Below are 13,260 nucleotides of genomic sequence, written 5' to 3' on the forward strand. Positions count from 1 at the left end.
AAGGGTTGACCTTTCATAAATCAACAATCACGATTAAAGATCATATTCTTTTATTGATCTCGGAGACATAATAACCAACAGACTTAAATAAGAACAAATATTAGCAGATTAGGCAACGCCTCCCTTGAAAGAGCAACTCTGGTCTTAAAAATGAAATTCACATCCCAAAAGTGCACTAAAACTGACTGAAATGCAACAAATTAGATACACACAAAACTAAAGAATTTGGTTAATTTATAAATGCATTTGCCAAAAACTGAAATAACAGAACTTTTGTAGCTTTTCTGTCTTAAAAATAAAGCTTATTTGTCACAAACTATTCTTTGTATACAGCTAAATGATTTGCAGTTACTTAAAACAATAAACCTAGAACTGTAAATAGTTCCAAACTTTGTTGAGAATAGATAAATATTAAACATAAGTCAACATAAATGTAATAAAATTGAAATACGGAACCACATGTCGTCATCCTCGTCAGTTCTCCATGTTTCCGTGAACTTTTGAGTATGTCAACACCATGTAACAGCGTCTGAATGAAAATTGGAGTCACTATCCACATGTAAGAGAGCAATATTCTTGTATTCTCTCTCTAAAGACAAATGTTGAGAGGTCACAATTCAGGTGACAAAGTTATTATAGCAGTAGTAGTATCAACAGCCAACAGACCGAAACACATGCCAGTTTAACATAAACTCAAATGAAAGCAAGAACATGATCTATACTGTACACAAAACCTGTCAAGAACAGATCCACGTCATTATTTTATTTACAAAATGAAGGTTGTTTCTAGAACCATTAAGATGTTTTGCATTGCAACACATTGTCAAAACCGTACTGTAAAATAGTCTCTCAAGATCATAATGTGAAAAAATTATGTGGTAGTATTGAAAGTATTTTCAATTTATGCTGATTTATACTGTAAAACATATACTCTATTTTTGTTTATTGGAATCACCATTAATAGTAATGGGAACTAAACAACAACAACAACAACAACAAAAACAGCAGCAAATGTAAAATGTCTTGACGCATGAGCCAAATTGTCATGAAAATAATGTCACAATGCAAATAAATATCATAATGGTCCTAAAAATAGGCTTCGTTGTTTTTTACGCAAAATATAATTTATAATTTTTTGGTAATTTATTGGGGGGTGAAAAATAACCCAGACATTTTTTCGTTTTTCCAGACATCTTTAAATCGAATGCTTAGTTCATTTTCAAATAGCGTACCTGATCTGCATTTACACAAATGATTTATTTAATTCATAAAATAAAATCAGGTGGATATCTAAAAATCTGTAAACTCACTGAAATAACACAGAAAGCGAGAAGACTGGAGAGAGTGTGGGTCATGTGATCAGAGCTGAAGTGTGTGTGTGTGTGTGTGTGTGTGTGTGTGTGTGTGTGTGTGGGGTGGGGATACTGGTGGCAGTAGGGTCAGTAAAGGTCACTGAGTCCAGCGGTCTTCCGTGCTTTCTGCATGAGCGCTCGCAGCTGGAACTGTTTTCGGGACAGCAGTCGCACATGCTGTGTGAAAATATAAAAGAGGAACGATCTGTCAAACAAGAACACCAAGAAAAGACAACTAAAAAAAGATTAAACATGTGCTTAAGTCAAATCTGATGTGAATGAATGGCATGAAAATTAGCGATAATTGTTTTGTTGTTGTACCAATACTCCAATGAAAAACGTTTGTGTAACTATATGGAATTCAACGGTCATTTACATCTTAGAAAAAATAAATAAATACAAGCCATTGCTAAAACTGAACGCAACCGATTCTGCTTTGTCAATTTTGCTCATAATATTCCTTAACAATGGACCAATCAGCTGTCATTTCAAAGTGAGACTACAACAAGAGTAAAATTGGAGTCAGACATGATGTGAACATGCAAAATTAAGAACAAATAAAGTACAAGTGTGTCATGGATAACAGAGAAGTGATAGTAAAGGATGAACAAACCTTGAGAAAGACCTCCAGGTCGATGACGCCTCTACGCAGGGCTTCTCCCAGGTAAAAGATGGTGTCTTCGATGGCGTTCTCCTCTGCGTACAGGTTCAGGATCTGTTTGTAGAGTGGAGCTGTGGGGATGATCACATCATCAATGTCATTGTTTTCCGACTGGTTCTCCATCTTCTCTAGAGCTTCACTCAGTTCCTCGTCCTTCTTCTTCAAGAGCTCAATGTTTCTGTCCACCTCAGCCTGAGGAAAAAACATGTCTAAATTTTGTTCTTCTGCCAAAAACAATGTGATCTCTGGAAGAAAACCCTTCGTATTTATGGGATAAGTGCTAATGTTCTCACCACTTCCTGGTCCAGGCGAGACACCATGTCTTCTAGCTTCTGGTGTCCTTTCTTCAGGTCCTCCTCTGTCCTCTTCAGAGCGTCCAGCTCGGCCTGTGCTCTGTCCATCTCTTCTTTCATTCTCCAGCGCAGTTTATCGCTCACAGCTGAGATCAGCGATGCTCGGATGGTGTCCTCACCAATGGTACCGTCACGACTAGGTCCTGGAGGGACATATGAGAGAAAAACATTGAATGGCGTTGTTTTGGTGCGAATTCGGTTTGAATGCCCATTTTATTACTGTGTTAGTAATTAGTCTTCCGAACCAAGTGACAACGGTGTCCATTTGAAAAGGTTGATCAGGGATTTGGTGTTTGAACACAGTATGTTTCCTCCAAACATAACAATGGTCATTATGGCCAAACAGTTAAAGTTTTTTCATCAGACCAGAGGAAATTTCTCCAAAAAGTAAGATCTTTGTCCCCATGTGCACTTGCAAACTGTAGTCTGGCATTTTAATGGCGGTTTTGAAGCAATGACTTTCAGGTTATGTTGATATAGGACCTGTTTTACTGTGGATATAGATACTTGTCTACCTGTTTCATCCAGCATCTTCACAAGGTCCTTTGCTGTTGTTCTGGGATTGATTTGCACTTTTTGCACCAAACTACGTTTACCTCTAGGACACAGAATGCATCTCCTCCTTGAGCAGTACGATGGCTGCGTGGTCCCATGGTGTTTATTCTTGCGTACTATAGTTTGTACGGATGAACATGGTACGTTCAGGAGATTGGAAATTGCTCCCAAGAATGAATCTCTTGTGGAGGTTCACTATTGTTTTTTCTGAGGTCATGGCTGATTCATTTTTATTTTCTCATGATGTCAAGCAAAGAGGCACTGATTTTGAAGGCAGGCCTTAAAATACATCCATAGGTACACCTCCAATTGACTCCCTTTAGCCTATCAGAAAAAATTACTCATATCATGTACAAAGTAGATGTCCTAAACGACTTGCCAAAACTATAGTTTCCAAAATTAAATCTGTGGAGTGGTTAAAATAGGAGTTTTAATGACTTCAACTTAAGTATATTTAAATTTCTGATTTTAACTGTGTGTGTGTATATATGTATACACACACACACACACACAGTATATAAGAGATAATGTACTGTCAGCTGTTCTGTACTGCAGGGATCTTGTACCACACTGAACTTTTTGCAATAATGACTGGCTGACTGTATCTAATCCCACTTTTTACATTGCTACTTACCAAATATATAAGTGCAGATAAAATATTGATTTCAATTTAAACTAACCTGACAAAAATGTATCAAGCCAACATAATTATTTTCTTAGGAAGAATGAAACCAAAGAGTAATATGAGAGAGATGAAACCAGCAAATGCCATGTGGCCTGAGATAATGAAAAGTTTACACACTTTAGTGTTCAGTATACAATATTATTTTACCACAAAATGACACAATTGTGGACCTTTAATCAATTGTATACAACATATTTCAAGTTTACAAACTTCATGAAATACTACCTCTTTTCCACTGTGAAAAGATTAATATTTTTGTCCCACATTTCATAAAGTGTAACCCTCAGAATGCTGTCTGTGAGGAGACATCCTTTAACATGTTCATAGATCATCCAGGCACAGAAGGACTGTGTGATTGGAGGCTCTGCACTCTAAACTGAATGTCATGGTTCAAACCAGCCTAACACAGACAATTCCATGTGGATTGATATCCTCTTCTTACTCCTGCCACTTTAAATTTAACCACTACAGGCTCTGACAAACAGGATCAACCCAGCCCTATGACTTTTATCAGCTCAGAGTCTAGATACACACCCAACCTTTCAAAGTGCTCCAGAGAGGTCACTGTAAACTAGGCATGATGCCAGGCAGAAGACCAGAGGTCAGTATCAAGATAGATGTATAGGGTGAATGGTTAAAGTGGGTGCCATCACAGTGGTTGTATACTTCTATGAAGCTGGCAGTAACGTGGCCATGTCAAGACGTTTAAATTGCAAGTCTTCAACTGCATTGCCAATTCAGATTCATTCAGATTTTGTTGCCAATTAAATTGACTCAGATTAAAATTGTATGTTGCCAGTTAGGATGACCTCAATTTCAGAGTGGATATTGCCAATTCAGATCAACTTCAGAGTCAGACTGAATATTGCCAATTCAGATCAACTTCAGAGTCAGACTGAATATTGCCAATTCAGATAACCTTGGATTCATGTTGAATGTTGGTCATTTAGATTAAATTCATAGCAAAATTTTTTTGAAACTGAATATTTATATATTTACTTGAGAGCTTATTAATGGATTACAGTGGTTCATGTGTTATAATTGTTGGTCAACAAAACTGATTAACTCACCTACAGTCGTGACAGGGGTCTGAGAAGTGTAGTGCGCTGAACCACCTGTGGCAGGATAAGCATTCCCTCCTGGATAAGGGTAACCTGGATAACCACTGGAGCAGACATAAATCATTACATAACCAATTAATCACACTTACTAATCACAACACAACCTTTCAAATAATGTGTTTTCATAACACTAGTATTAAAAAAGCCCGAAAATTTTTAATATAATAACTTCCACAGATTCATGAAAAATTGTCATTGTTTTGCATGTGATCCTTGGTCAGACTGAAGGAATCATTACCATGGGTTTGGGTTTGGCCCGTAGGGAGATACTGCAGGCATTCCAGGCATATAGGACTCTGGAAGGAAGGGAAGAACACAACACAAACACTTTAATATGCACTGCTGGAGACATCTGCTGTTTAAAACAGGCACTACTTTAAACTTAAGTGTACTACTACACTTCTACTTCTACAAAAAGTTGGGACAGTATGTCAAATGCTAATAAAAACACAAAGGAGTGATTTGTAAATTATATTCACCCTTTACTATATTGAAAACACTACAACTAAACATTATATGTTTTTCCTTGTGAATTTCACAGTTTTTTTTTTTTTTTAATGTACAGTAATTTCAAATCAGATGATCGCAACATTCTCCAAAACACATCACCATTTCTTCTAATAACACTTTTTAAGCATTTGGGCACTGAAGACACAAATTTAAGCTTAGAAAGTGGAATTTTCCCCATTCATCCATTATGTAGGTCTTCAGCTGCACAATCACACAGGTTTTCATTACCGTATTGTGCGCTTCATAATGCACCACACATTCTCAATTGGAGATGGTCAGGACTGCTGGCAGGCCAATCTAGCACCCACACTCTCTGCTTACACAGCCATATGTGGTTTGAAGTTGTCCCGCTAGAAAATGCAGGGACGTCCCTGGAAAAGACAGTGCTGGATGGCAGTTTATGTTGCTCTGAAATTTGTAGTGTCAGTGCCCATGGCATGAGTAACTCACATATCTGTCTGCATTAATGGTGCCCTCACAGATATGTGAATTACTCATGCCATGAGCACTGACACACCCCTGACCCATACAGACACTGGATTTTGGACCTGACACTTATAACAGTTTGGATGATCCTTTTCCTCTTTGGCCAGGATAACACGACAGCTTTAAATTTTCAAAAATGTGGACTCTTCAGACCAAGAAACACAGTTCCACTGTTCTACTTTCCATATAAGATAAGAACGAGCCCAGAGAATTCGGCAGCACTTCTAGACAGTGTTGATGTATGGCTTCTGCTTTGCACCGTAAAGTCTAAACATGAATCTGTGGATGCAGCGGCGAGTGGTGTTGACTAACAAAGATTTACTAAAGTTTTCCCAAACCCATGTTCATGATATCCTTTATAGATGAATGATGTTTTTTAAGACAGTGATGCCTGCACATTTAGAAATGGTTTTAGTTTTGCCCTTTACACACCAGATTCCTTGAATCTTTTAAATATGTTGTGCAATGTAGAGGGTCAAATGCCCAAAATCCTTCCAGTTTGTCTTTGGCGAACATTGTTCTCAAAGTGTTGGATTATTTGCTGAAGCATCTGTTGGTAAATTGACAAGTCTTGAACAAACCTTGCTCTTGATGGACTAGGCTGTTTTTGGAGGCTCCTTATATACTATGACACGACTGCCTAATTAATATTAAATTGCCAATGTCTCATCTGATGTGAAATTACTGTACATTTAAAAAACAATGAAATTCACAAGGAAAATCATCATATAATGTTTAGTTGTGGTGCTTTCAAAATAGTAAAGGGTGAATATTATTTACAAATCACTCCTTTTTGTTTTTATTAGCATTTTTCATAATGTCCCAACTCTTTAGGAATTGAGGTTGTAGAATGGAGAGAAACCACTATCTCTTCCTCATTACAAATGTGTTACATTTATATACTTATACAAATATACACATAACACACACACACACACACACACACACACACACACACACACTGGCCACTTTATTAGGTACACCTGTACATATTCATATGATTATCTAATTCAGCCAACTGTGTGGTAGCAGTGTAATGAATACAATTATACAGATATGGGTCAGGAGCTTCAATTAATATTCATATCAGAACAGGGAAAACAATTTGATCACAAAATCACATGTACATAAGTATTCACAGCCTTTGCTCAATACTTTGTTGAAGCTCCTTTTGCACCAATTACAGCCTCAAGTCTTTTTGTGTATGATGCTACAAGCTTGGCACACCTATTTTTGGGCAGTTTCTCCCACTTTTCTTTGCAGGACCTCTCAAGTTCCATCAGGTTGGATGGGGACCATCAGTGCACAGCCATTTTCAGATCTCTCCAGAGATGTTCAATTGGGTTAAAGTCTGGGCTCTGGCTGGACCACTCAAGGACATTCACAGAGTTGTCCCGTAGCCATTCCTTTGTTATCTTGGCTGTGTGCTAAGGGTCGATGTCCTGTTGGAAGATGAACCTTCACCCCAGTCTGAGGTCCAGAACGCTCTTGAGCAGGTTTTCATCAAGGATGTCTCTGTACATTGCTGCATTGATCTTTCCCTCGATCCTGACAAGTCTCCCAGACAAACTCCAGGTGGGCTGTCATGTGCCTTTTACTGAGGAGTGGCTTCCGTCTAGCCACTCTACCATACAGGCCTGATTGGAGGAGTGCTGCAGAGACGGTTGCTCTTCTGGAAGGTTCTCCTCTCTCTACAGAGAAGAGCTGGAGCTCTGTAAGAGTGACCATTGGGTTCTTGGTCACCTCCCTGACTAAGGCCCTTCTCCCCTGATCGCTCAGTTTGGCCGGGCGGCCAGCACTAGGAAGAATCCTGGTGGTTCCAAACTTCTTCCATTTACGGATGATGGAGGTCACTGTGCTCATTGGGACCTTCAATGCTGCAGAAATTTTTCTGTACCCTTCTCCAGATCTGTGCCTCGATACAATCCAGTCTCGGAGGTCTACAGCAATTCCTTGGACTTCATGGATTGGTTTGTGCTCTGACATGCACTGTTAACTGTGGGACCTTATATAGACAGGTGTGTGCCTTTCAAAATAATGTCCAATCAACTGAATTTACCACAGGTGGACTCCAATCAAGTTGTAGAAACATCTTTCATTGATGTAGTACAGTAATAAAAAATAATTCCATTTTTTTTATTGATGAATTCAGTAAAACAAAACAAAACAAAACAAAAAAAAAAAAAAAAAAAAAAAAAAAAAAAAAGAGTACAACCATTATTTTTTCACATTACATTTGGCTACGGAGAACTGGTTTCATTTTCTTCATGAAAATTTTCTTATGTTTTTCCACTGTAATTTTTCGAACATTTCTTGTTGGCACAAAAAAATTATGCCTGTTATACAGCAAAAGTACATAACACATAGGAGCTTAGGAGAATGAAATCTGCTTACGGTTGGGTGGTCCGGCTGCCTGGAAGGCCTGGTATGAAGGTTGTGTGGTGGGTCTGGAGAACACGGGAGGCTCCTCGCCAAACACAACAATCATCACCTGGATGAGCCCATACAGATCTGACTGAGGCTGATGGGTAAGGAGTAAACAAAATACAAGATCATTAGAAAGTTTGACATATTTCAGGTTTTCTTTAACAATCAGATCCTATTCTTAATTATCAGTGCAAATTTTCTGTTTTCTGATATTATAATTTAAAATGTACAGTGCTGTGAAAAAGTATTTGACCCTTAACTGATTTCTTCAATTTTTTTGTGTGTATTTTTCACACTAAATTGTTTTAGATCTTCAAACAAGGTATAAAACAAAAGGCATCCTCAGTAAACACAAAATACAGTTTTCAAATATATATATATATATATATATATATATATATATATATATATATATATATATATATATATATATATTTTTTTTTTATTGAAGCGAAAAGTTATCCAACACCTATATCACCCAAGTGAAAAACAAACTGTCCTCTTAAACTTAATAGCTGGTTGTGCAACTTTTAGCAGCAACAACTGCAACCAAACGCTTCCGATAACTGGACATCGGTCATTCACAACGCTGTGGGGGAATTTTGGTCCACTCTTCTTTGCAGAACTGCTTTAGTTCAGCCACATTGGAGGGTTTGAGTATGAACTGCCCCTTTAAGGTCCTGCCACAGCATCTCAATCGGGTTCAAGTCAAGACTTGGACAAGGCCGCTCCAAAACTTAAATTTAACTTCTTTTGAGCCATTCAGAGGTGGACTTACACCTATACTTTGGATCACTGTCTTGCTGCATAATCCAGTTGCGCTTGAGCTTCAACTCACAGACTGATGACTGGACGTTCTCCTTTTGGATTTTCTGGTAGCGAGCATAATTCATATTTCCCTCAATTTTTGCAAGTCACCCTGAAGCAGCAAAGTATCCCCACACTACACAATATCACCACCATGCTTGACCGTAGGTATGATGTTCATTTTGTGGAATTCTGTGTTTGATTTACGCCAGATGTAACTGGACCCGTCTTCCAAACAGTTCCACTTTCGACTCATCAGTCCACAGAACATTCTCCCAAAAGCTTTGAAGATCATCAAGGTGTTTTGGCAAACTTCAGACAAGCCTTAATTTTCTTTTGGGTTAGCAGTGGTTTCACCTCGCAACTCTTCCATGGATGCCATTTTTGGCCAGTGTTTTTCTGATAGTGGAGTCATGAACAGTGAACTTTATTGATGTGAGAGAGGCCTGCAGTTCCTTGGATGTTGTCCTTGGCTTTTTTGTGACTTCCTGGATGTGTCGTTGCTGTGCTCTTGGAAGAATTTTGGAAGGTTGGCCACTTATGTGAAGGTTCACTACTGTGCCAAGTTTTTTCCATTTGGAGATAATGACTCTCACTGTGGTTCTTTGGAGTCCCAGAGCCTTTGAAATAGCTTTGTAACCCTTCCCAGACTGATGTATTTCAATCACCTTTTTCCTAATCATATCTGGAATTTCCTTTGACCGTGGCATAGTGTGCTACAGGATGAGACCTTTCAGCCAACTTCATGCTGCCATAAAAGTTCTATTTAGCTGTTGATTTGATTGATCAGGGCTGGCAGTAATCCGGCCTGGGTGTGTCTTGTCCAGCTGAACCCCATTATTTACATTTATGCATGACAGAGCCCTTATTACAGGGACAATCCCCCTGGAGCAACCTGGAGTTAAGTGCCTTGCTCAAGGACACAATGGTGGTGGCTGTGGGGCTCGAACCAGCGTCCTTCTGATTACCAGATTACCAGTTATGTGCTTAGACAACTACACCACCACCATAAACAATTTATTATGAGATGTACACAAAAGCAGAAGCAATCTGGATGGGGGTTTATACTTTTTAAAAGCACTGTAGTTACAAAAATTACATTAAATATATTTCCACATTTATAATATAAAATAGGAAAAATACATGTAAATAATATGTACAAAAACATCATTTACATTCTATGACTCCATCAAACTGTGAAAAAGAGCACCATTTTTGAATTCAATGTGCAATTTTTTTTAATTTTGGGGCTCATTTTGTTTAGAACTATTACTATTAGCTTACCACTACACAAAAGACATGGTGCAAAAACATTATAATTTTGCAATTTTAGGTAATTGAATCATACATGTTTCCACTCATGCAGATAGGGCAGATAGATCTTGCCGTTGGCATCAATGTGTTTGCCAGTCTTTATCATCATTGCGCTGGTGGGCTTCACAAAACAAATAGGAGGATTGTAGGGATACGTGTCCAACAGCCACAGGCACACGGGAATGTTGTACACATTCCCTTTTGGAAGAACCAGAGAAAGGACAGTGAAAATACAATACTGTATAAAGGGACAGTTCACCCAAAAGTGAACATTCTGCCATAATTTACTCACCTCTATAACTAACAGGTACAGTTCCTGTAAGGCTCATTAAGTCTCTGGAGGAGCCATCATTAAACACTGAGGGGGAAAAAACCAGCACTGAAAAACACAAATAGATATTATGTTTCTAAACATCTCACACTACAGGAAGGATGATATAATCTTACCGTAAGCATCCATAACAGGTTTAAGATCTTTGTACTGAGAGATGACATTTGTTATCTCCCGGACAGTGAGATCTCTGTATTTGTATTGCTGAAAGATAAGAAAAAAAGGGCAATAGAAGTAATCTGGTCAATTCTACGGTAACTCAGATTACCGCTCTGTACAACTGTGGTGAGAAGAATGAATGCTATTCTGAGATGCAGGTTGGCACTGTTTTGGTGGCACAAGAGGGACCTACACAATATTAGGCAGGTGCTTTTAATGTTGATACACACACACATATATATACACTTGTATAAACATGACATGTCTAACTACATGTATTAATAATGCAATATAAAAATAAAATTCATAAGGCGTTAACATGACTATAAAAAGATCCTAAATCCACTATTACAGCCCAATATATTATAGATTCAGATAAATAAAATATCAAACATGCCAATAGAACTAAATTAAACTATTAATATAGACACATTATTAATGTCAAATGTCCAGCATATTATTCCATATTAAATGAAAGTAACCATTCAAATCTGAGAATATCAACCAATAGACTTGATACAAACCTTCAGCATCTTTTTAAGAGCTCCTTCGTTGACAACAGCCATAATTGTTTACACAATATAAATAAATACACTAAACTCTAGGGGGGGCAGAAGAAGAAATGTGTGCAATTTGTGTGTATGTGTGTCTGTGCTCAAGCCTGCTGCCAGGCCAAAACACACTTATTAACAACTACTGTGAGACACAAACACGCTCTAGAGATCTTAATAACTCATTCATGTAAAATGAGTTATAGCGATTTAACGAAAACTAAGAATATGCACATAAAGTCAACTGGAATTCATTGCGAGGAAGATAAACAAGATGAACACAGTGAGCGTCACTACAGTGAGAACATTTCACTTCCGGCAGGTGTGTTGGGTTTTTCAAAATAAAAGTTGTATTTTTTGTTTTGAAATACCCATTATTATTATCATCACCAGTAATAATAATTAGCACATTCATTGTACAATTCATATTGTGCATAATACAATTCTATTTGATGTCTTAATACACCAGCTCAGTCAATATTTCTTAAAGTGATAGCTTTATAACAAATTGGTGACAATGACATACTCTGCAATACTGTTATTAAAACAAAAGGTATGTAAAATAGGAATACATTCTCAAATTCATGTTAATGTTAAATTCTGCTATTATTATTATTATTAATGCATGTACAATGGAATATTATTTTTATTTTTGTAAAACATGTTTACACGACAAAAATCATTATGAAAGGACCACATCATAATATTCAAAGGGACCCAGGATCAAAGTAACATGTGAAATGTAAAGCATATCATTATATTTACAAACTGTATAATTTGATTACTTACATTCATGTTGCTCAAATTTAATTTAAGTAAATAATTTTTTTATGCTAAGCGTATATTCTAACTTTTAAATGTTTTTACTTATATATTTATATAATTATTTTACTTTTAGTTCAAAGTCAATTCTATAATTCAGGTTACAGCTGCTGCAAAAACACTACTTACATTAACAAAAACAATTAGCATGCTAACAGTTGGTTTCATTGGCTTCGAAGAACAGAAGGTCATCCTCATCTTGAGTCACATGTGAGAATTCTAGAGTCTATTTGTGGGTGCACTGTACATACTGTAATAGAAAAATGTACCTAAAATTTACCTAAATATCCCCCACTTAAAACGAAATATAGTTTTAAGTTGTGTGTGTGTGTATATATATATATATATATATATATATATATATATATATATATATATATATATATACACTCACCTAAAGGATTATTAGGAACACCTGTTCAATTTCTCATTAATGCAATTATCTAATCAACCAATCACATGGCAGTGGCTTCAATGCATTTAGGGGTGTGGTCCTGGTCAAGACAATCTCCTGAACTCCAAACTGAATGTCAGAATGGGAAAGAAAGGTGATTTAAGCAATTTTGAGTGTGGCATGGTTGTTGGTGCCAGACGGGCCGGTCTGAGTATTTCACAATCTGCTCAGTTACTGGGATTTTCACGCACAACCATTTCTAGGGTTTACAAACAATGGTGTGAAAAGGAAAAACATCCAGTATGCGGCAGTCCTGTGGGCTGAAAATGCCTTGTTGATGCTAGAGGTCAGAGGAGAATGGGCCGACTGATTCAAGCTGATAGAATAGCAACTTTGCCTGAAATAACCACTGCGTTACAACCGAGGTATGCAGCAAAGCATTTGTGAAGCCACAACACGCACAACCTTGAGGCGGATGGGCTACAACAGCAGAAGACCCCACCGGGTACCACTCATCTCCACTACAAATAGGAAAAAGAGGCTACAATTTGCAAGAGCTCACCAAAATTGGACAGTTGAAGACTGGAAAAATGTTGCCTGGTCTGATGAGTCTCGATTTCTGTTGAGACATTCAGATGGTAGAGTCAGAATTTGGCGTAAACAGAATGAGAACATGGATCCATCATGCCTTGTTACCACTGTGCAGGCTGGTGGTGGTGGTGTAATGGTGTG

General features: G+C 37.5%; 1 protein-coding gene across 1 annotated transcript; it reads right to left on the reverse strand.

The window, feature by feature from the left end:
• Positions 1–48: 48 nt before the first annotated feature.
• LOC127640302 (tumor susceptibility gene 101 protein-like) lies at positions 49–11,612 on the reverse strand. Its single transcript, XM_052122749.1, has 10 exons — positions 11,286–11,612; positions 10,719–10,806; positions 10,564–10,629; positions 10,306–10,469; positions 8,118–8,244; positions 4,966–5,023; positions 4,677–4,771; positions 2,307–2,509; positions 1,966–2,205; positions 49–1,529 (listed from the first exon to the last, which is right to left on the reverse strand). The coding sequence occupies exons 1-10, from the start codon at positions 11,325–11,327 to the stop codon at positions 1,440–1,442; spliced, it is 1,173 nt and encodes a 390-aa protein (XP_051978709.1). The 5' UTR covers positions 11,328–11,612; the 3' UTR covers positions 49–1,439.
• Between the last annotated feature and the right edge of the window lie 1,648 nt (positions 11,613–13,260).

This window comes from Xyrauchen texanus, chromosome 49, assembly GCF_025860055.1.
Source record: "Xyrauchen texanus isolate HMW12.3.18 chromosome 49, RBS_HiC_50CHRs, whole genome shotgun sequence".
Taxonomy (NCBI): domain Eukaryota; kingdom Metazoa; phylum Chordata; class Actinopteri; order Cypriniformes; family Catostomidae; genus Xyrauchen; species Xyrauchen texanus.

Coding starts and splice junctions, on each gene's coding strand:
- LOC127640302 (XM_052122749.1), bottom strand. CDS start 11,327: ATGGCTGTTGTCAACGAAGGAGCTCTTAAAAAGATGCTGAAG. Junction 10,470..10,563: donor TGTACCTGTTAGTTATAGAG/GTGAGTAAATTA, acceptor TTCTTCCAAAAG/GGAATGTGTACAACATTCCC. Junction 5,024..8,117: donor GGCAGCCGGACCACCCAACC/GTAAGCAGATTT, acceptor CCTTCCTTCCAG/AGTCCTATATGCCTGGAATG.